Source organism: Psittacula echo (genome assembly GCF_963264785.1).
Source record: "Psittacula echo genome assembly, chromosome: 7".
Taxonomy (NCBI): Eukaryota; Metazoa; Chordata; class Aves; order Psittaciformes; family Psittacidae; genus Psittacula; species Psittacula echo.
This window is the reverse complement of record NC_137740.1, coordinates 50,541,529-50,565,093: the sequence shown is the minus strand read 5'-3', so window position 1 is coordinate 50,565,093 and position 23,565 is coordinate 50,541,529. Positions and strand designations below refer to the sequence as shown.

General features: G+C 48.1%; 1 protein-coding gene across 1 annotated transcript; it reads left to right on the top strand.

Moving 5' to 3' along the window:
• Nucleotides 1-4,895: 4,895 nt before the first annotated feature.
• On the top strand, nt 4,896-23,311 carry KY (kyphoscoliosis peptidase; the record flags this gene model as incomplete). The annotated part of the gene is made up of 11 exons (XM_080624032.1): nt 4,896-5,028; nt 8,197-8,259; nt 10,270-10,344; nt 10,516-10,557; nt 11,233-11,283; nt 12,862-12,944; nt 13,316-13,424; nt 15,748-15,865; nt 20,366-20,554; nt 21,135-21,325; nt 22,413-23,311. The coding sequence occupies 11 exons, from the start codon at nt 4,896-4,898 to the stop codon at nt 23,309-23,311; spliced, it is 1,953 nt and encodes a 650-aa protein (XP_080480158.1).
• Between the last annotated feature and the right edge of the window lie 254 nt (nt 23,312-23,565).

Sequence of the window (23,565 nt, the reverse complement as noted above, 5' to 3'; positions counted from 1 at the left end):
GCTGCCGTCTTAAATCATAAAGCACAGCTGCTGACACAGCAGAAGCTGCAAAATGAACAGAGCATCTGAGCAATCTGTGGTTTGGAAGCCACTGGGAGGAGAACAAGTCTTGCAGCTCTGTTGGAGGGAGGAAGAAAGGACAGGCAGGCCGAAAGAGTAGATTAAAACTCATCAGAGTGCAATTGTAATGCATTATACAACATGAACGCGTCCTGGTGCTCCAAAGTTAACTTGCAATTGAGAGAGAAAATGGCAGCTGAGATTCAATGTCTACAAATGCAAAGAAAAGCCTGGGGGGGGGAAGAGATAAAAAAACACCTCCAAATATATACGCACACAATAATGGGCTCTAAATGAGCTATTCTGAGTTGGGAGACAGATCTTGGGAGTCTATGTGGATAGTTCTGTGAAAACACCCACCCGTGGTGGGTGAACAAAGGAAAGCTAATACTGGGAAAGGACTTGAAAAGGAAAGGCACAGTGAACAAGACAGGAATCACTGGTATGCCTGCACATGGAGCAGCACGTCTGGCCCTGGTCCCCCATCTCAAAAGGGGTACAGTAGAACCTACAAGGGCACAGAGGAGGAGCAGCAGCAATGGGGAACAACTGCACAAAGGCTCTGAAGCTTGGAGGTGACTGCTTATGGATGGCACAAGTAGGAGAAACCAGGATATTATTTGTCAGAACCCAAGAACCGGTAAGTATCAAATGAAAGGCAAGAGTTTTAAAGCAGTGAGTATAGCCAGTTACCAAAGGTGTCATCAAGGGAGTGTTACGTGGATTATTACTGTGTCCAGCTCCGGAGGGATGTGAAGTTGTTGAAGCAAGTCCAGAGGAGGCCACAAAGATGCTCCAAGGGCTGGAGCACCTCTGCTCTGGAGAGAGGCTGAGAGAGCTGGGCTGGTTTAGCCTGGAGAAGAGAAGGCTCCTTAAGGGGAGACTTTAGAGCAGCTCCAGTGCCTAAAGGGGCTACAAGAAATCTTGTCAAATGCCTGACAAAGGCATGGAGTGACAGGACAAGGGGGAATAGCTTTAAACTGACAGAGGGGAGACTGAAATATTAGGAAGTTCTTCCCTGTGAGGGTGCTGAGGCACTGGCACAGGGTGCCCAGAGAAGCTGTGGCTGCCCCATCACTGGCAGTGTTCAAGGCCAGGTTGGACAGGGCTTGGAACAACCTGGTCTAGTGGAAAGTATCCCTGCCCGTGGCAGGGGGCTGGAACTGGATGAGCTTTAAGGTCCCTTCAGCCCAAATCATTCCATGATTCTATGTTAGTTCCGAACAGTTTTCAAAAGTTAAAGGGGCTGGCATTCATCTGTAGGTGACATTGACATTGGCCCAGGCTTCCTCTCCAGACAGTGGAGAAGATCCTTGTACCACCAGGGTGTAAGCCATTGCCTTCAAGCTGACACAGGCCAGGAGAACATACCCTGTCTCTGCACCAAGGAGGAGGGCAGCCTTAGCACTTTTTACAGGTGCAGACATCTACAGCAGCCTTGGAAAAGCATTTAGATGTCCTCACCCATGGCCCTAGCAGAACCAAGGCTTCCAGCAGCCACCCTTCAGCACAGGGCATCTTCACACCACATCTTCTGCTGGAGCCTTTATGGACCACAGCGAAGGCAAAACACCTGCAGAAGAGTTAAAACGTTTTCCCGCAGAACACAGCCTGCAATTTTCCTTTCTACCCAATGGGATTCAAATAACCTAATTCTTCCTCTACGTCTGTACAGTCTCACTCTCCCCCAGATCACCCCTGGAGAAATGACAGCCATGTGGTAAATACCTGTAATCATGCCACTCTGATAGCTTCTCTTGTTCTCTGGCCATTAATTCATCTCCCTGGGACTTAGGTGAATATTTTAAACCGTGCAGCATATTCAAAGAGCTTCCTTTATTTCAAAATCAACACAGCAATAAAAGGCTTTCTCCTTTCCCTCCTCAAAATGTAAATTACGGTGGTTTTATAAGGTTCAAAAAGATCCTTACACATAGACAGATGCTGCTGGTTGTGACCTTATCTCAGGCCAGTGACAGGCTTTCTGTACATGAGAAACCACATGGACATACAAACCTCTCAAACAAGGAGAGCTTGCTGCTGCAAGGGGGAGGTGGCAGCACCCACCTCAAGCAAAGCCTTTGCCTTCATGCTCATGGCACTGTCATAAAAGCACAATCAGAAACCTTCCCTTTCCCCTCTCAGGGTACCCTTTTGTTCGGAAAAAAATAGAATACAAGAACAGAAAATGCAGAAGAGCCCTCCAAAACCAACCACCTTCTTCCTGGTATCGTTATTTCTAGAAAGCAGAAACTTCCTGCAGATGCTTTCATTGTGCTGGAAACCCATTTTGGCTGCATTTAAAGCAATGAGGCTATCAGAGGAAAGACAATGGCGTGGTGCTCGGGCAGCTGGGCCAGGAGCAGCCAGTTCACCATTAAGAGAAAGAAAACAAGGCTGTGGTATTTTTTTACATCCCGCCAGGAAGGAAAACACCAGCAGCAACCAAAGCAGCAACCACCACGTGCTCAGCTGTGAAGGCTCCAGCTCAGAGCTGCCAGGGAAGAAATGCATCAGCTTAACATCAGCTGATGCCACCACATGTACTCGGATGTCTGCACTGAGTTCAGCTCATGTCCTCAGTGTGACTTGGGTTGCACCACTGAAACCTTCTTTTACCAATGTCCCAGCCACAGTTTTATTGTTTCTTGTCACTGAGCCATCACCTTGCTGGAGCTGGAGAGGAATGAGGTTAAGAGCAGATCTGGAGGAGCAGCAGGCTGCTTTGCTGGAGGAGCAAGGCCAGGATGTGCAGGGAAATCACTGCGGATAGCAGGCAGCAGCAGGGTGAAGTGGGATGGTGGGAAGATGCATTTGCTGGAGCAGAGCTTGGTGCAGGACCTGTGCAACACCAGAATCAGGATTGAGCCATGCCAATGAGTAATTTAGGAGATCAGAGTGTCCCATTCAGGAAGATGAGGTAGAAGGGACCTGCAGAAAGAAGGGCTGCACCTTGGAGGAGTGGCTGGGGCAATGGGAAGGAAAGGGTACTCCTTGCTGGGCACACAGGCAGAGGGATGGGGCTGGTGACAAGTGAGAAGGGGTGCTAAAGGCCAGCGGGCAGATGGAGAAACTGTGATTAGAAAGTCACTCCAGCCATAAATCCTGGGACCTGAACTGGAGACGGGCAAGCCCCAGATGGCTTTAAAGTCTGCCTGGCAGAGCCCAGCGTGCCTCAGAGTGCATCTGTCCCTCGTCCTCTTCTTCAGGTTTAACTACCTCCAGCTAGCTCCTTATAGCCAGAGCTGAACCAGGCACCCCTAATGAACCTAAAGCCACTCCAATACATGAACTATAGAGGAAAATCACTACCTAAACCCCAACAACATTATCCACTCCCAGCACAGGATTCCTGCTGCATTACTGGGGGTTACATGCAATGTCCCATCCATGACGATCCTCTCTTGGCAGGGATGCTGCAGGCACCATCCAGGGCATCACAGCATGTGCAAGGCCATGTGAAGGTGCACCAACAAGGGTGAATGGAAGAAGGCTCCCCACAGCCACATAAGCTATTTCTGGATACACTGAAGAGCTGTTTAGGGCTGGATTTGCAGGCAAGCACGAAGCCAGACTGGCTGTCCGTGCTTTGGAAGGGGCTCAGGAGCAGAAAAGGGCCAGGAGATGGGGAGGGAACAGGATTTATATAGAGATCCACTGGGAAAAACCATGTCCCCAAACACAAGTAACCTAACACCAAGCAGTAGTACCAGCTCCTGCACACAGATCCAGGACAACAACTCTGGCTGTGGGCTGGGGAGAGGAACCCATTCCTCTCCCACCCCAGCCCCAAAAGCACTCATGACACCCGCATAAAGGCACCTTGCCTGTGCCAAGCACCCAAACCCCTTCCTCTGCCAGCAGAGCCTCCTGTGCCCCCAGAGCTCTTCCCAACGCTGTCGAGAGCCCTTCAGCCCGCAGGTGCTGTTGCTCCCTGAGGACCACCGGGCCAAGCCGGGCCGGCAGCCAGCAGTAAAATTAGAACGTGTGTCCCTGCCAGCCCCTTCTGCGAGCTGCAGGGACCAGCTGAGCCCCGCTGTGAACCCACACTGCAGCCCTTCCTGTACCCCATTTTCTTAGCTGGGAGAGTATATAGAAAGCCAGGGATCTGCATGGCTTTCCTTCCTTAGCTACCACAGAAAGCCAGGCTGATGGGGGCAGAGGGAGCCTGGGGTGCTGGCTTCTTTGGGACACAGCATGGATTGCACCCTGTAACTCCCTTTGCTGCTGACACTGTGCGCACACATCAACCCTGTGAAGGCTGATCCTACCCATCACACATGGCTGGTCGTGCCCCGTTTCTAGCCCCTTTCCCCCCACCACAGCTGCTGCCCTCATCCTGCAGCAGTTATTGTTATTATTTACACTCCTAAGCATCCCCCCAGAGTCAGCCGGGGCAGAGGATCAAAAGAGAAAGCCTTTTAAGGATTTCTGCCAGAGCTGGGAAGCAAATCCCCCCCAGCCAACAGTGCTGATGGGGGATTTGAGTGCAGACAAGTGCTTAAAGCCAAAAAGGGCATCGAGAAGGGAGGGGGAGCTGGGGGCACACTCTGAAACCAGACACACACACAACCCCCCCACACACACCGAAACGCAGCTCTTTCCTCTGCTTTAGGAAACGGATCCCTCCTGTGATTTCCTTTCAAAGGTGACTAGTAACCTCTTCATTAGGGTTGGCTTTGGCAGGGCTCTCATGGTGCAGTTGGCAGGGCCAGCCCGCCGGTGCTGCGGCTCGGGGGGGAGCGCGCTCGTCTTTCCCCAAGGGTGGAAAATAAACAGGGCAGCTCGCAGCAGCGGCAGCTCGGCCGCAGGACCGGCACCCTGGCCATGCTCTGATGGGTACCATGGACTTTAAGACAGATCCAAGCGCGGTAACCATCAATTTGCTGCTTATCGTCCACCCTGAGGAGGCAGCGAGCAAGCAGAAAGGGCAGAAGGAGAGGCCGACAGACAGCGACCAAAGCACAGGTAACCTCCCTTTGGTGCCAGGGAGGGGAGGGCAGTGTGTATCTCAGACAGTGAAGTGAAGCAGCAGCTTTGGAGCATGCATTGGACTTCCCCCAATCCCACCACCCTTCTCCTCTTTTCCTTTGCAGACATGCTGCAAAGCCCTAGACTTGAAGCTCTGTCCATAGAAACCCAGTGAGCCTTCCCTGGTCCTGATGCAGGACAGTCCTTGCTCGTGTAACACTGCATGTTGTACTCTGTGCATGGAACCCACGGTGCAGGAGGTGACATACACACAGATACTAATCCAAGGACCATGTTTGCACCTTGCTTTGCCATGCCCTGAGATGCCTCCACAGCCTCTGTGGCTGTGCAAAGGGAACAAGGTGAGAGCTCCACAGTTTCACCCCAGATCAGTGCCTACTACGCTGGAGTACAGGGGCAAAGCTGTTTTGTTGGAAGCACGTCCAGGCTTTGTCTCCAGGGATGACTGCCCTGAGCCATTTATAGCTACAGTTTGAGACAGTGTCCCTGTCCCTCCAGGGGATATTCCAAAAAGCTAAGGCTGTGCTCTGCCCCTGTGGGGGGACCCTCTCCACAGAAATAAAAGGAGAAAAAGGAGCACTCTTGCTCTAAAACTTTGTTGAAAACCTAGGTTTCCAGACAATCAGTTCCAGGCTAACAAGGGTAGGCAAAGCTAACGCAGAGGTTCATGTTCATGCTTCATCTAACACAGCATGCAGCATGTACCCAAAGAAGAGCAAACCCTATCAAAGCAACTTAGACCAAGACTATTGCACTTTCTTCCTCCTGGTGTTTCCTGTTCTAGAAACAGAGGCTGCAACAAATGCTGCAGACAAGACAGGGAAGGTGGAATCCTGGTAGATCAGCTGGAATGATGGGTTACATGAAAGGTTTGGAGGTGCTTGGCCTCCAGGCAGTGCCAGAACCTCCCTGCAGGAGGACAGCCTGCCGATCTCACCTTTATGTTTTATAGGTTTGGAGGATGATGGAAATGGAAACAGCAGATCTCAGCCACCTCAGGGGAGAGACCTTAATGGTATGATGTTTTCTCATTCTGCTGATAAACTAACCACAGCACACAAAACCCATCTGCAAGCTTTTAGCACCCAGCCATGCCTCTTAGAACATAAAGGTGCTTGAAACAACCTTTACAGAGTTTTGAGGGGCTTCAATGGAGACAGGCAGAGGGCATCAGGCCTTGTACCCTGGGAAGCATCCCCTCCTCTGCCCCATGGTCAGGATGCACATGGGTGGTGCTGCAGAGCCCTGTGCAAGCAGCCATGCAGCTCAGTCCTACTTCAGGTGCTCGGAGCTCTTGTGTTTCACAGTCAGCTGATGACAGGGTAAATTCAGTGCCCTAAATTGCTCAGGTTGCAGATAGAGCTTCCAGAGTCTTCCCCAGCACTCATACAGCTTAAGCAGGGTCTAGGGTGTGCAAGAAACCTTTCAATGCATCTATTCACCAATCCTTTCTCCACCTCCCCTGCTCACCTTGCTGAGTGCAAGGCAAGGTGATTGCTATCCAGGAATGATGTGGTTGTTAGTCTTGAGTGTTCACCTGCCAATACCTCACCCATCTGCCCTGAAACAGTTCAGAAGGAACATCTGAAGATGCTACCCCAGGCTGCAGGACTGCGATGCAACGGGACAGAGCAGCTCCCAGTAAAGGGAATCAGACCATCAGACTTGCTTTCTTGGTAGCCTAAGCCTAATGGGGTGTCTAGCAGAGAAAGACAGAGGGCACAGGTAAAGCAAAGGTAATTCTCATGGTACCAGTGGATTCTAGTGATACTGAACAGGAGCTTTGCTTCCACAGGCCAAGCAGTAGCAGCATATAAAAGCCACGGCTGTGCCCTGCGCTATGCTCAATAGGAGCCCTGATCAAAGCCCCTCTGAAATCAGTGGTGGCTGGATGGCTCTCACAGGCTGTGAGCAAGCGACATTTCATGGCAAGATACACCTTTGGGTTTGTCTTTTTACAAATCTGATAGCCTCAGACACCAGGTAACAAAAGCCTCCACTCAGGGAACCAGATAAATATTCAACACTCTATGCTCTTCTGTCACACTCAAGAGGGTCTGCAACCAGAGCTGCAGAGCACAAGTCAAAGCCTCCATTATGACAGAGTGGTATCAGTCTTTTATCACCCTGAACTAATGTCAAGAGTATTTAGTATGCACATGGAAAACCTGCCCTTGCAGCTCTACCTTAGGCACAGTTTAAATCCCTGCAAGGACTACTAAGGAATTCCTATGCTGGAGGAGCAGGCAGAGCTTTTGCTCCTCTAGCACCACAGGGGTTAATAAATTCCCCTTTAATCAGCTGTGTTAGCATCTTGATGAAGCCTCTGACACCACGGAGCAGCTGGTGCTGCCGCAGTATTTACAAACTGGATGACATAAGCCTCGTCCCAGCCCCACCGAGGCAAACAGGCTGCAGCCCTGCATTGTGCCACAGAACCCCATCCTTGTCCCAGCCACAAGGTACACATGGTATCAGCCTTCAGGACGAGCTATGGTCTCCTTGCTCTGGTCTCTGGTGGCTTACAGGACAGTGATCCCACGACACTTTGAGAAGAGAGCAAGGGATCACCTTGGCCATTGTCCACCGGCAAGGCTGGAGCATCCAGCCCTGGCATCTGCTGCCTGCCCTGGCGTGTCAGTGCAGCCCAGGGGAGTGGATTTGTGCTGCCTGCAACTGCATAGATCCCCACACTTCCCTCTGCTCCAAGGACCCCAGGGCTAGCTGGCATAGCTGAGATGGTCAGAGGCTCCCAGAGCACAGAGGGGAGAGGTGAGGATAAGGATGAGATAATGACAACCACAATGCTCCTGCTCAGGGACCACATAGCCTCCAAGCCTTCTCGTGCTGCCCTTCTCTCCCACCCACCTCTTCAAACAGTGACTTGCTGGTCTAAATTGCCTAACCTGCAACCCTGAGCAGCAGCACCCACCCCAGTCCTTCCCTAGTCTGGAGCATCTCTCTGGAGTGGGGCCAGGCACCCCGGGACCACGACCAATTGGGCATCAAAGCTGGAGAATAAGGTCAAGCTTCTTGTGTCATTACTTACTTGGCTGCTGAGAGAAGGCACAGATTTAATCAATTTCCACACCAGGCACCTCCACTGTCTTCAAGGCACTGAAATGTTTTTCTTTGTGCAACCAGGCTGTCAAGTCTCCAAGGAGCCCTGCAAGCAGACACAAGCTCTTACTTCATACTCCAATGAAGGTAAGTGGTGCCCCAAAGGGTACCAGTTTGTAAGAGCAGGGCTTCGGTGAGTTCCCTGTCAAGTTTTGCTGTAATAAACCAACCTCAGAACATCCCCAAAGAGGGGGAGAGCCCTACCCTGACAATTCTGTGATCTTAAGCCTGAGGAATTAAAAGTTCCAAAATCCCTGGAGAATCCTCAGGTCTTTCAGTGTGAGTGCATGGAGGTGGATCCCAAAGCACCAGGGTTCCCACCAACCCCGTTATCATAGAATAGATGTAATCAGAAAGCACGGTAAGAACATACAGCTGCTAACGTCAGATATCCCAGTGCTGATGGAAGGGTGCAAGGGCTGGAAGATATAATATTGGCAGAATAGCTTGAGATAGTTGCAGAAGTCTTTTCATAAGGACTTGCAAGGAGCCATCCCTGCACTAGAACAGGCGCATTGCCGGGCCAGCTGCATCCCAAGGCACTTGCTGGCAAAGGAGCACAGAGAATGAGGAGAAGAGCAAGTGTTTCTTTATGAAAGATATCTTGATTAGGAACAGTAAAATAAGTCATAAAAATTGCAGTAAGCATTTCATAGCATTAGTTTTCAAAGCAATGGATGTAGTACTTTGGAAAATTTCCACGGAATTACAGTTTTTTATCTTTCAGTCAATGCCTTTTAAGCTGACTGGAAGGTGGCATTCCTTGCCATTAAATTTGTTTCTTGAAAACATAGAATCTTAATTTATGGGGGAAAATGGAGAAAGTGGAAGTTGGCAACAAACCCAGAAACCCCAAAACTAATCTTGGGAAACAAAAAAAAAAAAACTCCTGAAAGTACAAAAATCCTAAGGGAATTATACATTTGCACAAAGGCATCCCTTTGAGAAGCAACTTCATTTTACCTTTGAATCAACTGACAAAATACAGTAGCCAGCTCTAGCCTTGCCATCCCGATACCTGCAGGCATCACAGACTTAGAGTCAAGCTCTAGAATTTAAAAGGGGTTTTTTTACAGGTTTCTGGCCTTCTGTTTTGGGGGCTTAAAGGGCATGGAACCTTCCTACATAATCACAGGAGATGCTTAACTTCTTCTGAAGTTAAATGCTGTGGAAAAACTTTGTGCTGAAAGTGCAGATTCCACCCCAAATTAGCTGGTTCCCAGAGCTGGCTTTCAAGGAAAACCACAAATGTCATGAGACTTTTGATAACACTGGAGGAGGTGACACGTGGTTGGATGGCAGCCCCAAGGCCCATTAACATCTTGACCTTCAGTCTCCAAAGCAACTTCTGTCTGATCCGAAACAGGGAGCCCACGAGTGCACTGAGTTCCCCAGGGAACCTCGGTGGTTGCAAAGCCTTCTGAAATGCTTGCCCCAAAAAATGTAGCCTCTTTCAATATGTTCAGGTAATTCCTACAAGACAATCCCAAACTTTTTCCCTTGTATTTCCCTCTGTGAAGCTTTAAACACAAGACCCCCAGGTTTCCAGTGAGGTTGCTCTATAGCATCACAGCATGCAGAGTGCAAGCCCCAGCCTGGATCTGGACTCTGCCTCTGACAGGCAATGGCCCTTGCAAAGCATTTTAATATCACAAGTCAAACCATTTTCATAGCTCTGAGCCATTTTTTGTTTGATTCCAAGAAAAATCAATGAAAGAAATTAAGTCTCTGATTACCGTATCTCCATCAATAGCTATTTAATATGGTGATAAAGGTGGGGTTTTTAAGCTGCTACATAATCCTCACTGAGGACCTCTGCTTTATTTATGATCCCCTTTGTCACCTGTGAGTCTCTTATGGGCTGTCTTGTGTTTTTTGAGAGCTACAAATTACACCAGAGGCGACCACAGGCTTTCAGACCGTACAGTTTATCTTATGGGTGCTTTGTTTTGCCTGGAAACCCAAGTGCTTTGATACCTTCACAATCACCAACTTTAGAGTCAGCTCCTGTGATGCCTTGGCAGGGAATTCTTCCCCTCTCCTCCACGTCTGGGTTAGTTTTGCCTTTCTTAGGGAGTCTGCCATCATTTCTTGCAGGAACCCAAATGACAGTGGAGATTCATCCCAAGGACACCACCCCACAGCTCTTCAAGAAACTCTCCTTTGGAAAAGGTACAGCCTGGGGTTTCCACCCTAGCAAAGCAGGCCAAGGGTGGGAGGGCAAAGGGGCCTTATCCTTCCCTTTGCACAAGTAGGGAAGGCAAGAAACGCGGGAGCTTGAGGAGATGCAGCACCCGGGGCGGGTGTTGGGGTGATTGCACTAACCATGCTGGGGTGTTGCAGGTCCCCGGAGGCTGCCCAGACTGAGAGGTCAGGACAACAAAGGTGAGGCTCTGCTCTACCACAGCATGTATCTCACCCAGGAGGAGGCAGGGTCCCTTCTCCCCACGGGGCTTGAGCTCTTTAAAGGATGCCAACCCCTGTACCCACTCTCCCTGCAGGGCAGATGCTGCTCGACCCTGGGGTTTGAGGAACAAAATCCTTCTTCTCCTAGGGCAGGGGGGTTCTTGTCCTCCTCCAGCCCTATGATAATGAAGGTGGTGACAGTCTGGGGCCCACAGCATCCCTCAGCAATCCCGCAGTTGCCGCAGAGCTCTCTGCAGGGTGATCATCTGACAGCTCTGGAGCTCGGCGCTCCCTTCTTCCATGCCTGCGGGGGTTTGGCTGCGTGGTGGGCAGGGGGGTTTGATATCCCCAGCCCTCTGGCTAGAACAGGAGATGCCTGACTGCTGGGGAATGTGGCCTCTGCAGAGCCACAGGACTGCAGGGAGGGGACACAGCCCACTGCGGCCCAGCCAGCTTGCTTCATCCCACTCCCCTCCACACACACGCTCTGCAACGTGTGGACATCCATACCCGAACGCAAGAGAACAAGGCAAAGAAAAGCCTCAATTTCAGCTTTTTCCACCCAGTCCTGCTCCACAGAATCACTTATTTCTGTTTGTCTTTTCCCCTTTGCCAACAACTGCTCATCTCCCATTCCCTTCTCTACTGTGCCAGGTTTCCAAAGGACTGAAGCCCCACGGCCACCAGGAAAAAAGGACTTGCACGGTAACACTCGGCTGTCCCCACACCACTGACACAATGGGCACAACACAGGGCAGCCCTAGACAGGGAGCCCATCACTCCTAGGAACATGGCTTGCCCTGCCTCAAGCCTAGACTGCAGCACACTGGCAAGGGATTTACTTTATATTGCCACGATTAGCATTCAATTTCCCAACCCTCTGTTCATTGGGTCGGTGGATGGGGAGAGCTTGGGGTATATCAGAAGAGCAGGGCTTATGTTAACAGAACACCTTCACAAGTCAGGAACAGACCTTCTGGCAACCTCCCCAGTAGGACAGAGCCCTGTTTTGTGGTGATGGGGAAGGAGCGGGTGATGAATACAGATCTCGGGAGTACTGCTGGCTTTTCAGCTAGGATAGGGCGGCTAGCGGAGCCTCTCATGCATCTTGCTTCCATCAGCACTCGTTGAGCAAGGAAGCAGAGGGGCGTCCTGTTTACTTATCAAGGGTCATAAACAAAGCAGCATGCAACCACCCAAAGCCTCTGTGCCCGTGTACAGGCCAAGGAAATTCACTTTTTGTCACTCAGCAAATAGCAGCTCTATGGCACCATTCATTCACCTCTCTCAGCACTCAGGGCCACATAACAGCATTTTCACTTTGTGATCTCTTTTAAATCCTTTTTTCCAGAGGAATAATAACCCCACGAAGATAGCTAGGAGAATCTCTTTAGTCCTTTGACAACACATGATGGGGAGAGAGTTCTGTAGAGCCTAAACCTCCTCTTACCAGCTCAGAAGAAAAGGTAGGGCTGAGCAGAGAGTGGTCCAGGAGAGGCATCAGTGCACTGAGCTACAGCAGCATTGCTCAGGTGGCTGCTGATGAGAGGGAGCAGTGTTATCTGATCAGTTAGGGCAAGCCAAGGCCAGGTTGGACAGGGCTTGGAGCACCCTGCTCTAATGGAAGGCACCCCTGCCCATGGCAGGGGGTTGGAACTGGATGAGCTTTAAGGTCCCTTCCAACACAAACCACTCCATGATTCTACGGTAAGTTAGTAACCCTTTGTTCACACCAAGTAGAACTAGGAGCCTGGAGCCAGCAAAGATGCAGACAGAGGGGTAGACACACCAGTCTCAGTCCAGCTCCTCCCTGTGTTACATTTCTCATGTGCTTGAATTCATGCAGAATTTTTCCATCCAAAATACTCATCTCTATCAGCAAAACTGCTGCAGAAACCAGCTCTTTTGTGGGTTTTTTTGAAAGACCACATTTTTGCCAGGGTTTTCAGCATGCAGATTTTCCCTGATGTTTCTGCATTATGTCTCCTAAATATAATATCCTGGGATTTTCTATGCTGTCATACAGTGCCAAAGACACAGGGGCACCTCCAGCTTCAACACTGCCCAAATTACACCAGACTAGACAGGATGGCTCCTGCTTTCCATGCAGCTGGCAGAGACCTTCCGCAAATGCCCTCATGTCCTCTGCTCCCTAAGCACCTGCTGATGGATCCCTCCACGGGTCAGGCAGGAGCTCTACAGCATCCACTTATTCAAGCATACAGCCAGGAAAAATACCCCCTCCCTCCCTTCCCGAGACAATGACAACTCATTTCTTCCCAGCATATCCATGGGACAAATCCTCTCTGAAGTCCATGCCAGTAGATCTGCAGCAATTTGAGAAGCTGGATGCCTACGCATTAAAAGTAAGTCTCACTTTTGCCTCTGTCCTCCCCCTCAGCTCCCCTCTGGGGATGATCCTTGAAACCCAGCTATCAGCACTAACACCAGCTTAGTCTGAGCTACTGCGGCAAGTGCCTTGGAATGTCCCAAACCGTTTCCTTGGAAAGATCAGCAACACAGATCCCACTCTAGGAGGGAAACTATGACCAAAAATACTTCCTCAAACATGGAACTACAGCTTTGTATTTCTATTTTTAAGGAAGCTCGAATTAGAGCAGTCTCCCGGCAGGAGGGTTCTCACTAGCTTTAAAAGAACAAGTGAGTGGGGAGGAAGGGAGTTGTACCATAGCCATTTCTTCACCATGATCTTGCACTGATTCCTCCTCACAAACAGGTAAACGTCAAGAACAGTGTAGAAGAACTGGTTAAAGCCCTGCTTAAACAAGCCCGCACTGATCTGGAAAAAGTCCGAGCCATATGGATGTGGATATGCCATCACATAGGTAGGTTTTGATCTTCAATTGAGAAAATAGGGCTGTTGCTATCAGCCTACTGCCATTGTGGTTTACCATACATCCTGTGGGTTAGCTTCACCGGGTGGGTGGCAGGGAGGAAAGTTTTCTGTATGTATTTATCCAGAAATGCATTCAGAGGTTGTCTCACCTGATATATCCAACAGAGGTATCTCACGTCTCTGTTTCCATAGTCCCTCTCCTAGGCCCTAAAAGGTTTTCTGTGTAAATGATTTCATTCCACAAGATGAATCTGTAACTCCTACCCAACTCATGCAAAGGTGTAACCATAAAAGTCCCTATGAACTAGATGAGCCTTAAGGTCCTTTCCAACGCAAACCATTCCATGATTCTATGACAGTCTCTTGGCTGTCCTGCTGCAGCTTTGCCCCTGTGTTTTGTGGATACATCCTGTGGTGCGGTTTCTAGCTGGTACCTAACTGCATTCACCCTGTTGACACATCCATCACCCATGTCAGTGCAGCACACTGGAGAGGCCAGCCTTGGTAAAACATGCTGGCACCTGTGTGACTGCTATTCCTGCCTGTACGGGCACTTGTTCAACCTTGATGACAACTGCAATCACCCAGTGATATACATACACAAAAATGTTTGTTTCCCATTAACTCCTGGGGACGGAGGGGGAAAGCACAGCTATTCCTCCCCTCACCTCTTCAGCATCCTGATGGGCTTTTGGTGAGGTGCAGTTCTCTGGCTGAAGCTGCCACCTGACAGAGAGCAGTGGAGCAATTTGGGAAGCACTGGCCTAATCTCACACCCACTGAGATCAGCAGAGCTTTGCCAGCAGCTGCATGGTTAGCATAGCCAGGTCAATCCCGAGCAGCTTTAATCTTCTCCTGCACTGCGCAGGCTGCTGATTTCACTGCTGATTTCCTGAAACCCAGCATTTGACTCATCCCAGCACCGGTGACCATTCAGCCTTTACTCTATTAACTCATTTCTGCCTGCCACTGTGTGGGCTGGGTCCTGCTCAGGGCAGACGGTCTGCTTTGAGCTGGTCCATTTACCTGACACACATGCATGAGAGGCATCTGATCCCCGACAGGTAGGCTGCAAAAATCCTCACAGGGTTTCTGACACCATCTCAGCCCTGGTTCTCCTTCATCCCTGCAGAGACTGACCCCCATTTACATATATGGGAAATAAGTACAGCGCTAGGGATGTAAATTGGTGAGCAAAACCTCAGTGTGTCTATCCTAGAAGAGCACTGATCATATAAACTCTTACCTTGGTTGGATTTTAAGTGAGAGCACTGCTTTCTGGATATCAATTCCCACCCAGTTCAGCTCCCTGCCTCTGATGGACTGAGACCTCCATGCAGCAGCACTAAAAGAAATGTTAGCAACCATTTCAAGCATGAATACGGAGCCACACGCAGCCAGATATCCCTCCATACCCCTCAGAGTGCCCTGCAGCTTTGCTGGTGGCCCAGTGAAGAGCTTCAATGGAGGAAGCCAGCCCTTCCCTACAGCCCCAAAGGCTGACCCACAGGCAGATGCCACCTGACCCCTTCAGATACAAGCCAAGCAGTCGCAGTGTTTCATCAAAGCACAAATACAGCATGTTGCCAGCTTTCTTTGCCTCTTCCACAGCATTAAAGGGAGGATGAATCAGCTGATGCAGCATTCCTTAGAGCTTTGTCAGAAAAATATGTTCATATTTTAAGAGGTTACGGACATGGCCAAGGTTGGTCAGTATTGAATCAACCTTCCCAGGCCAGTTCCTCAAGCTCTGTCTGAAGGAACCCCACTGCGCCACTTTTCTGTATTCATTCAAAGTAACCAAGATTTCCTACCCTTCCAGGTATTGATATGACTCACTTGCAGCAAATCATTTCAGGTATTTCTCGATGAGCTACTTCCCAGGTATTTTTAATACAAATTGCTTGTAAAGAGTGCAAAATGTTCGGTGGCTTCCTTTGACAGTAACAGGAGTCCAGCTCCTCCTTATGCGCAGCACTCTGGCTTTTACCGGGAGCTCTTTAGAGGATAGATCCCCCTGCAGAAGGGCCACCCCTGGGGAGACCCTCTGTAAAAAAGCAGAGTTCTTCTCTGATTTGGATTCAACTGCTGAACCCCAGCCCAGGCTCAGAACAAACTGTGAGGAGAGATAAGACTTTGTCCCTCTCCCCCCAGCCACCATCAACAGCATCCTTGTGCAGCACATGCCATGGCTCATTTCTCCTTACTCGTGCTCATGGAGATGAAAAGCAATCCAAGTGTGGCTCCCGCTACCCATCAATTCCATTGCCTCAGGCTTTTGGATGAACCTTTGTCTGTGTTCCTTCCCGCAGAATACGACGTAGTGGGCTACCATAACAAAAGCCAGCTGTCAAGCAAGCCCATAGATGTGCTTCAGATGGGGAAGAGCATTTGTGAGGGATACGCTGGGCTCTTTGAACACATGTGCAGGTAAATTAAGTTCGGAAACATTCAATGCCAGGGAGAGTTAATATTCATTGTCATCTCTGTGCCTCTTCTGACTGCCTTTGCATTGACTGATGTGACTCTAAGCAGGACGTAGAACCTTAGCTTTCAGATCCATGCTGTGGAAAACCAGCAAGCCCTAGAAAGGTCAATTTTGCCTCATCCTCCACTCCCTCCACCCTCCCTCCCCAGCATAATTTACTTTGTGCCATCTGCTGAGCTTCGCATTGCATTAACATAATGGCAGATGAAAACACGGAGCTAATTCAGTTAGAAGAAGCTGTGTTTTTCCTTTTATATCTGTATGTGAAGGTTAAAAGCATGGCAAGACTTAAACAAGAAGGAGTGTTGTCTCCAACATGCTCCCACGCAAGTGGTAAGCACAGACCCAAAAGGAGCTCCCCCAAAACCTTCTGGAGATGCCTTCTCCCCTCCATTACCAAAGCACCATCTCACACTTACCACACTGTTTTCTGCTGTCAATCTCAAGGTCCATCACCCTGGAGGCCAATATTGCAGTTCCATTTTATAGCTACATGGGCATTCAGTGACTAAAATCCATTATCCTGCCTACAAAACTGTGTTGACTTCACTGGGGATCCAGTGGGGTTTCCTCCACAAAGCAGGATTTACAATCACAAAGCCATTTCATGGAAAAGGCAGCCCTTTCCTCAGTGGGGAGCACAGTGCCTTGTATGCAAATGGAGCACAAATCCCTTCTCCCTCACTTGTCTCCATCCCAGTAAAGGAAGGAGGTGGCCCTTGTGCAAGGCAACCCTTGAGCACCACAGCAAGGAGCAGCACCTCACCTCTCACAGCTGTATGCAATAGTTAGCTTAGATTAGCAAAGGCCATGAAGGTGCTTGGCAAGTTTGGGACCAGCCTTATGTAGAAGGGATGCCCAAGGGGAGAAAACTGGACCTGATGACACAGGGACACAAGATTGAAAGGGTTTTCCTAACACCAGAAAGCAATGGTGTGCTTTCCTAAGGGCATGGGCTTGCAAGGTGACTCTCTTAGGGAGCACCTTCTCAGCAGAGCAGCTGCCATGTACAAGATAGCTTTGGGAAAATGAAAGACCAGTTACTAACTGCCGTGCGCAAGTAACAATTGGCTTTCCACAACATCCAACAAAATTTGGGAAGGTTTTCACCATGAAACAAACAAAATAAACAGGGAAAAGGACAGATCTATAAAAAAATACCACTCCAGACGCTAAAGTGGTGAATGCTTCCAACCAATAACATATCCCGCGATATTGCATCTTGCTTTCTAAACAGTAACATAAAGAAATAGGGTAATGAAGTATGAATTTATAACTGCATCTTATGGAACAGTTATTAGCACTTAGAAGTGGGAAAAATTTGCATCTGTTCATTAAAAAGCATATGTTTCATTCATTAACAAATCTTTCCACGGATATTTTTTCCTATTGAAAGGCTCTGTTGATTTACTCTTAATTCTGCAGTTCCATGTTGATTATGCATTTCGTGATTTGGGAAACCTCCCAGTCATCCAAGCCTATCACTTTTGTCAAATATTAGCTAGATGTTTAGCTCCTTTCCTTGCAAAATTATAACCAAAGATGACAACACTTTCTTGCAAGGGGATCTCCTCATTGCTGCTTCTTGTGCACTGTTCAAGTTTGATGCTGAGTCTAGGCATAAAGGCAAGAGACAAAGAGCAAAGGTTTTTCAGAGCCAAGTTTTTAAGGAAAAAAGGCCTTTTAAAGTGCCCTTTTTTTCTAGCTCCCATTGAGGCAACTTAACTCAATTTACCAGTCACCAGGAATTCCCCCAATACTCATGCTGGTCAACTGCTGACACTGATTTAGTCCCACTATGTCCTTATTCATAATTAGTCCGCAAATTATCCAGGTTTCATATCCTCTTGCTTTTCCTGTTTACTACAGTCAGTAGCCTTCCTTCTTTTCAGGCACAGCATACACCTACCTACCACAATTATAAACCATTCTGTCTCCGTCTTGAGAAGCCAGATTTGCCTTTTCAGATGAAAACATCAAAGTCAATCTGAAATCAAAGGGAAGAAGGTGCCATTGAATTCCAATGACACCTATAGTAAGATCCAGATTATTTCCCTACTCTTTTGGGGGCAGAAAAGCAACTTAGCTTTTAACCTCCTTGCTGTACCAAACAGATGTTGCCAACTGTTTCTAAACTCAGTTGTTCCAGTCCACCTTGTATCTAGGTTATCTGCTACCATCACATTGCCCCTTCAAGCATTTCTGGAGATATTCTCAATCTTTTCTTTTCCTGGTTAATTTATATGTATAAAGTAATTTACATGACAACAGAGAGATGATCACTCTTTTAACTAGTACAGGATTGCTCTTTTACGGCATGTTTAGAACAAACTCTTATTGTTGCTTTGCTTATGTTAACTGTGAGAGTACAGAGAGAAAGAAAGGCAGAACTCCTCCCTTAATGTTCTCACCAAATATCCCAGCTAACACGAATGTCTAGAGAAGCCTAGAAGGATTAGATTCCAAATCCCCATGAAATTAGTGGGAATTTGGTATTTAGCTCCTGTTAGGCCCCTTGGAAACTCTTAGGATCAAATCTTCCTTGAAGATCCCAGGATCCCAGTCTCAGTTACATCATGTAAATCCAAGCTCTCACCAGTCTTGTCAGTGGAGTTGCTCCAGTTACCACCCAGCTCCACGTTAGAATTTGGCTCAGAGGCGACTGCCGGCTGGCAGGGACTTTACAGACCACCCGTGGCACCAGGTTTCTCAATGGCATTCCTTCCAGGCTTGCCACGTTCACTCTGAATACCTCGTGTGACAGGCACTGCCTCGCTCACAGTACGAACAGCCCACGTTCTATGAGAGCTGGATTGAGCGCTCCCTCCTCATCTTTGCTGGCCATCTTCAGCAGGGATGGGGTCCTGCCATGTTTCTCCTCTCTGTAGGTTGTCTTCTCTCTGCAGTCTACACAGCTGGCTCTCAGTCAACCCTTTGCAGCAGTGGTGCTACCTTTTATACTCTTTCTTAAAGAATTTTGGAAAGAATATAAGAATTTTATACTCGTAAAGAGTATCAAATAACTAAGTAGCACAAACACATCCAGGTTTGAGCTTAGTAAATCCTATGAGAAGCTGAAGTTGCCACCTTCCCTTTAACTCAGAATCATCTGTGTGAAGAAAGCAGTCCTTCCTGCAAGCACTGCTGCACTGCCAATTACCTGATGCAATGATAACAGATACTGCCAGTATCTGTTATCAGACCTCGACTTCCACAACCATGCTAATTATCTTCCCCATAAATACCACTTTTCCTCTGAGTTAAACCCACATTATGCAGACAGCCTTGCTCTTGAAGCATGTACGGTTTATTACTTTAGGTAGTTGTTCCATTTAATGTACCTTTCAATGAAGAAGAAAAATGTCAATACCTGTCAATGAAAGACAATCCTCTAAGCAAAGCAGTTTTAGATTAATGCTGAAATAAGACACCAATGATAGAATCCTATCAACAGCAGATAGCTTATTACACGGTGCTTATTTAAGTCTTATTTACACTTCAACACAGGTATTCATTATATTTCTTTCAAAAGAGACCAATCATCTGTACCCTGGGCAAGCACAAGCTCACTCTTTAAGGAAACTAAATCAGTATCCACAGTCCCATGAGGTCTAAGATACCTTAGCGGGTGTCAAACACCAGGCCTGCCATCACAGGGAGAACACAAGCACGAACAGGCGCACTTTTAATTTCTAATTACACAGGCTAATTGTGGACAGCTTCAAAGGGATTCCACTGAGTAACAAGGCAGAGAGCAATTAAGCACACTTCATCTTTGTCATCCTCCTCTAACAACGCTGAATTGATGGTGCATCAGGCAAAAAGAGAGCAAATATGCAAAAACTGGAAAAGGAAAGCCCCTTCCTCCAGTGGGATGCTCTCTCCAAGTCCCTGTGCAAAGACTACAAGAAAACAAACGGCCCCTACCCAACACTTTGGCATCATTACCTTGGGTTACTCTTGCATGCCCCCCCCCCCCATATGAAGCCATTCACTAGCACTGCCGAGAAAAACAGTCCTTACATGATGTCAGTGGTAAAGGGGAGACCTTGTCTGACTCGATGTGGTGACAGGCTGGTATGGGAAGGCAGTAAGAGGAAAGCTGTACAAAGTGCAGAGATTCCGCCAACAAGAAAAGTACAGGGTCCCAGCTTTCCAAAGAATTAACAAGTGCAGTAACCTAGGCATTTAACACAGCGTCTGTCACCAGGAGCAGAAGCTGGAGTTCTCAAAGAGAAGTACACAAGCCACTTGGACATATAAAATCCTTAACTCCCTTAGGACTCAGCTGCAAGGAGGCACCTGAGGAGCTGATGGAGCTGGTCCATTTGACTACAGGATTGAAGTTCTGTAGACTTTGCCCCTCCTTTCGTCCTTCCACAAAAGTACACCAACAGGTTTAAAACAGAAGTCTCCTGCTGCATCTTACTGTTTCCCTTTAGTATTGCAGGAATCCAGTGCATGAAGCTGTCGGGACACTCTAAGGGGAATGGGTATAAGATGGGACAGACTTTTACAGGGGACTCTGACCATACCTGGAATGCTGTTTATCTCGATGGAAGGTGGCATTTACTCGACAGCACCTGGGGAAGTGGTGCTGTTGATGACTCTTTCACCAAGTTCACCTTCAGGTAAAGAACCATCCTCTATGTTAATATATAAACCTACCACAAAGGCAGAATGAAAGCTGATGGGTTTGGCCCACCAAGCAGTGACAAACATTAGGTCTCACAGCAAGACCCAAAGCCCTGAGCAAAGTATTGCGGCTGACTATACAAGGGATGGAGCATGTACCTGTAGAAAGGCAGTGGCCCTGAGCAACAAACTGCGTAACTGCTAAAAGTGACCTTGTTTTGTGTATCACATCCTCAGTTTATACGATAGTAGCCATCACTTAATTCATAGCCTTCAGCTGCCTGAGAGAGGGTGCTTCAAACAACAAACAGTGCCTCCCTCTCTCTTCAGAAGCCCGTGGTTGCAGGGGGTAGTGCAAACACCCTGGTTTTATCCAAAGGCTCAGCATTTGCCCTGGAAATGGAAGATCAAAGCTCAGGTTCCTTCTCTGCCCAGGAAATTTCAAGCCCACCAATCTCAGTTTCTCGGCAGCCCAAAACATTCCAACTTGCTCCTGCTGAAACCACCACCACTGAGCAGGGGAAGAATTAACTATTTATAATAACTCATTTTCCTTTAATCTCTTCTTTCTTCCAGATACAATGAGTTTTATTTTCTGACTCACCCAGCTCTGTTCATTAACAATCACTTCCCAGACAACAGCAACTGGCAGCTTCTTAAACCAGCCCTGACGCTGAAAGACTTTGAGAACAACATGCTGCACAACAGCAACTTTTACATGTTGGGCCTGCTGACAGCACACCCGGAGACAGCTGTCATCCAAACAGGTAACACCACTCTGGGAGGGAACCTGCAGAGCATCCTCCTTTATGTAGCCCCGCATCCTCCACACTCTGTTGTGCATGTAGCACATTACATTTCCATCTCGGTTCTGGCAAGCAGAGTGCACTCAAAGCACTTGGGGCAGAGGAGGGTATGTTTTATTAGCTTTGTTTTGTTTTATTTGGGTTTTGGAGGTTTTAGGGGGGTTGGGTTTCTGTTGTTATTGTTCTTCAAGCTATGGAAATCTGGAGTAGCCACTGGGTCTAAAAGAAAGCCTCAGTCAGCAGCTGAAGCTGAACTACTCTATCAACCAGCATCAGCGGTGTAAAATTAGGAGTATTGCCATTATATATTAGCAACTCTGGCTTCAAAAAATGAGATTAAAGCCTTTTACAGTGTTCCATAAGTTTGAATTAGTGAACAACACAAAGAGGCACTTCTATTCAGCATCCTGAGTAAGGCCACAGCAGCCCTTTCCACATAAAACTATTCAGGTAACACCATAGAACTACAGGGCCCATATTTAAGATCCCTTCCCTAGTTTCAAGAGAGCTGCAGGAATCCAACTAGATATCTAAGTCATGAATGCTACGAACATAGAGTTAAAACTTGAAGGCAGTAGCATTTTAGGACTTCATGTTGTCTTCAAGCTGTTTGGGAACAGGCTCATAGGGAGGTAGGTTATCTCCTACCTACATAATGGAGGGTTCCTGCACTTTTCTCTGAAGCTTCTTGGAACAGCTACTAGGCTAGCAATTAGGTACTAACCACATCTAATTAAGCCCTTCTCGAGGACACAAGCTGACAGTACTTTCAGCTATATTAACTATTCTATAGGACACCACAGTGCATATCAAATATAGTGTATATCAAAATAGGATCAATGCACATCTCTAAAACAAATACCACTTTTCACTTCATTCTTTTTGAGAGACACTGGCCTAAGCAGGCAGCTGACAACCTAGGACCTGGCAACTGCAGCTCTTTATTTCATTATTAGAGAAGCAGCAATTTACCGGGACCCAGAATAGGGGGCACATGGAAAAATGTACTGAAACTCCTATGCAGTTTCTTTTCTTTTGTATTTCATAGTCAATGGAAAAGCCTCTGTATCAGTGGATTGCCGCTCTGCCACACTATTCACATTTAAGCTGAAGGGAACAGATGAACACGGTTTAATGACTTTGAAAAAACACGGAATGAAGCTGGATCTCTACCCACAGAAGACAGGGAGTCACAAGCTGCAGATCTTTGCCAAGTCCTCCAAAGCCTCAGATGTCTACAACTGCGTGTTAGAGTACGTGGTAGAGTGCAAGTCTGTGGACAAGGCCATGCGCTTCCCAAAGGACCTGCATCAGCCTGTTGGACCGAGCTGGTTCACAGAGCGGCAAGGGTTCCTGAGGCCATCCCACCCCGACCCCATCATTCACACCAACGATGGGCACTGTTCTGTCACCTTCACCCTGGGCAAAGACATAAGCGTCTTGGCCTCGCTGCACTGTGATAGCAGCAGCCTGACAGAGGATATGGGAAGGCGGCACATCATGCAAATCCATCGTGGGAACCAGATTGAGTTGAAGATCCATCTCCCCCACGCGGGGAACTTTGTTCTGAAAATCTATGCCAGGAAGAAGTCAGACCCTGGCAATTATGACTACATCTTCAACTACCTCATCACCTGCCTGAACAGTGAAGTGAAGTGGCCAGCTTTCCCTCGGAGTTACAGCAAGTGGGTGGAAGACTATGAAATACTGGAGCCGCTCTCCGGCTTGCTGCCAGCCAATCGCAATGTTCAGTTTAAACTCAAAATGCATGGGATAGCAAAGGTGCTAGTTCAAGCTGAGAACGCTTACCCTCTCACCCAGAGCAGAGGCTACTGGGAGGGAACCTGCAACACTTCAGGATGCAGAGAGGTGTTTGTGATGGTGCATGAGAACGCCAACCACAGCTTTTATTCACACGTCCTGAAATACGAAGTCGAGAGCCAGTAACACCCCTTCCTTGTTCTTTCACCCACCTGCATGAACCAACCTTTCCAACATGCCCAAAACCAACACAGCTTTAGAAGATTGAGAGAATGAGCAATCAGATCTGTTCTTTCAAATGAATACAGGACAACACTTGCAGGCTTTTGCAAGACCATGGGCTGAGAAGTTCAAAGAAGCAGAAAATCCTGTTAAGAAGGGAGCAGCAGAGGAAGAAATGAAATGAAACCCTCACCTATGTTTCAGCAATACTGCCCAGG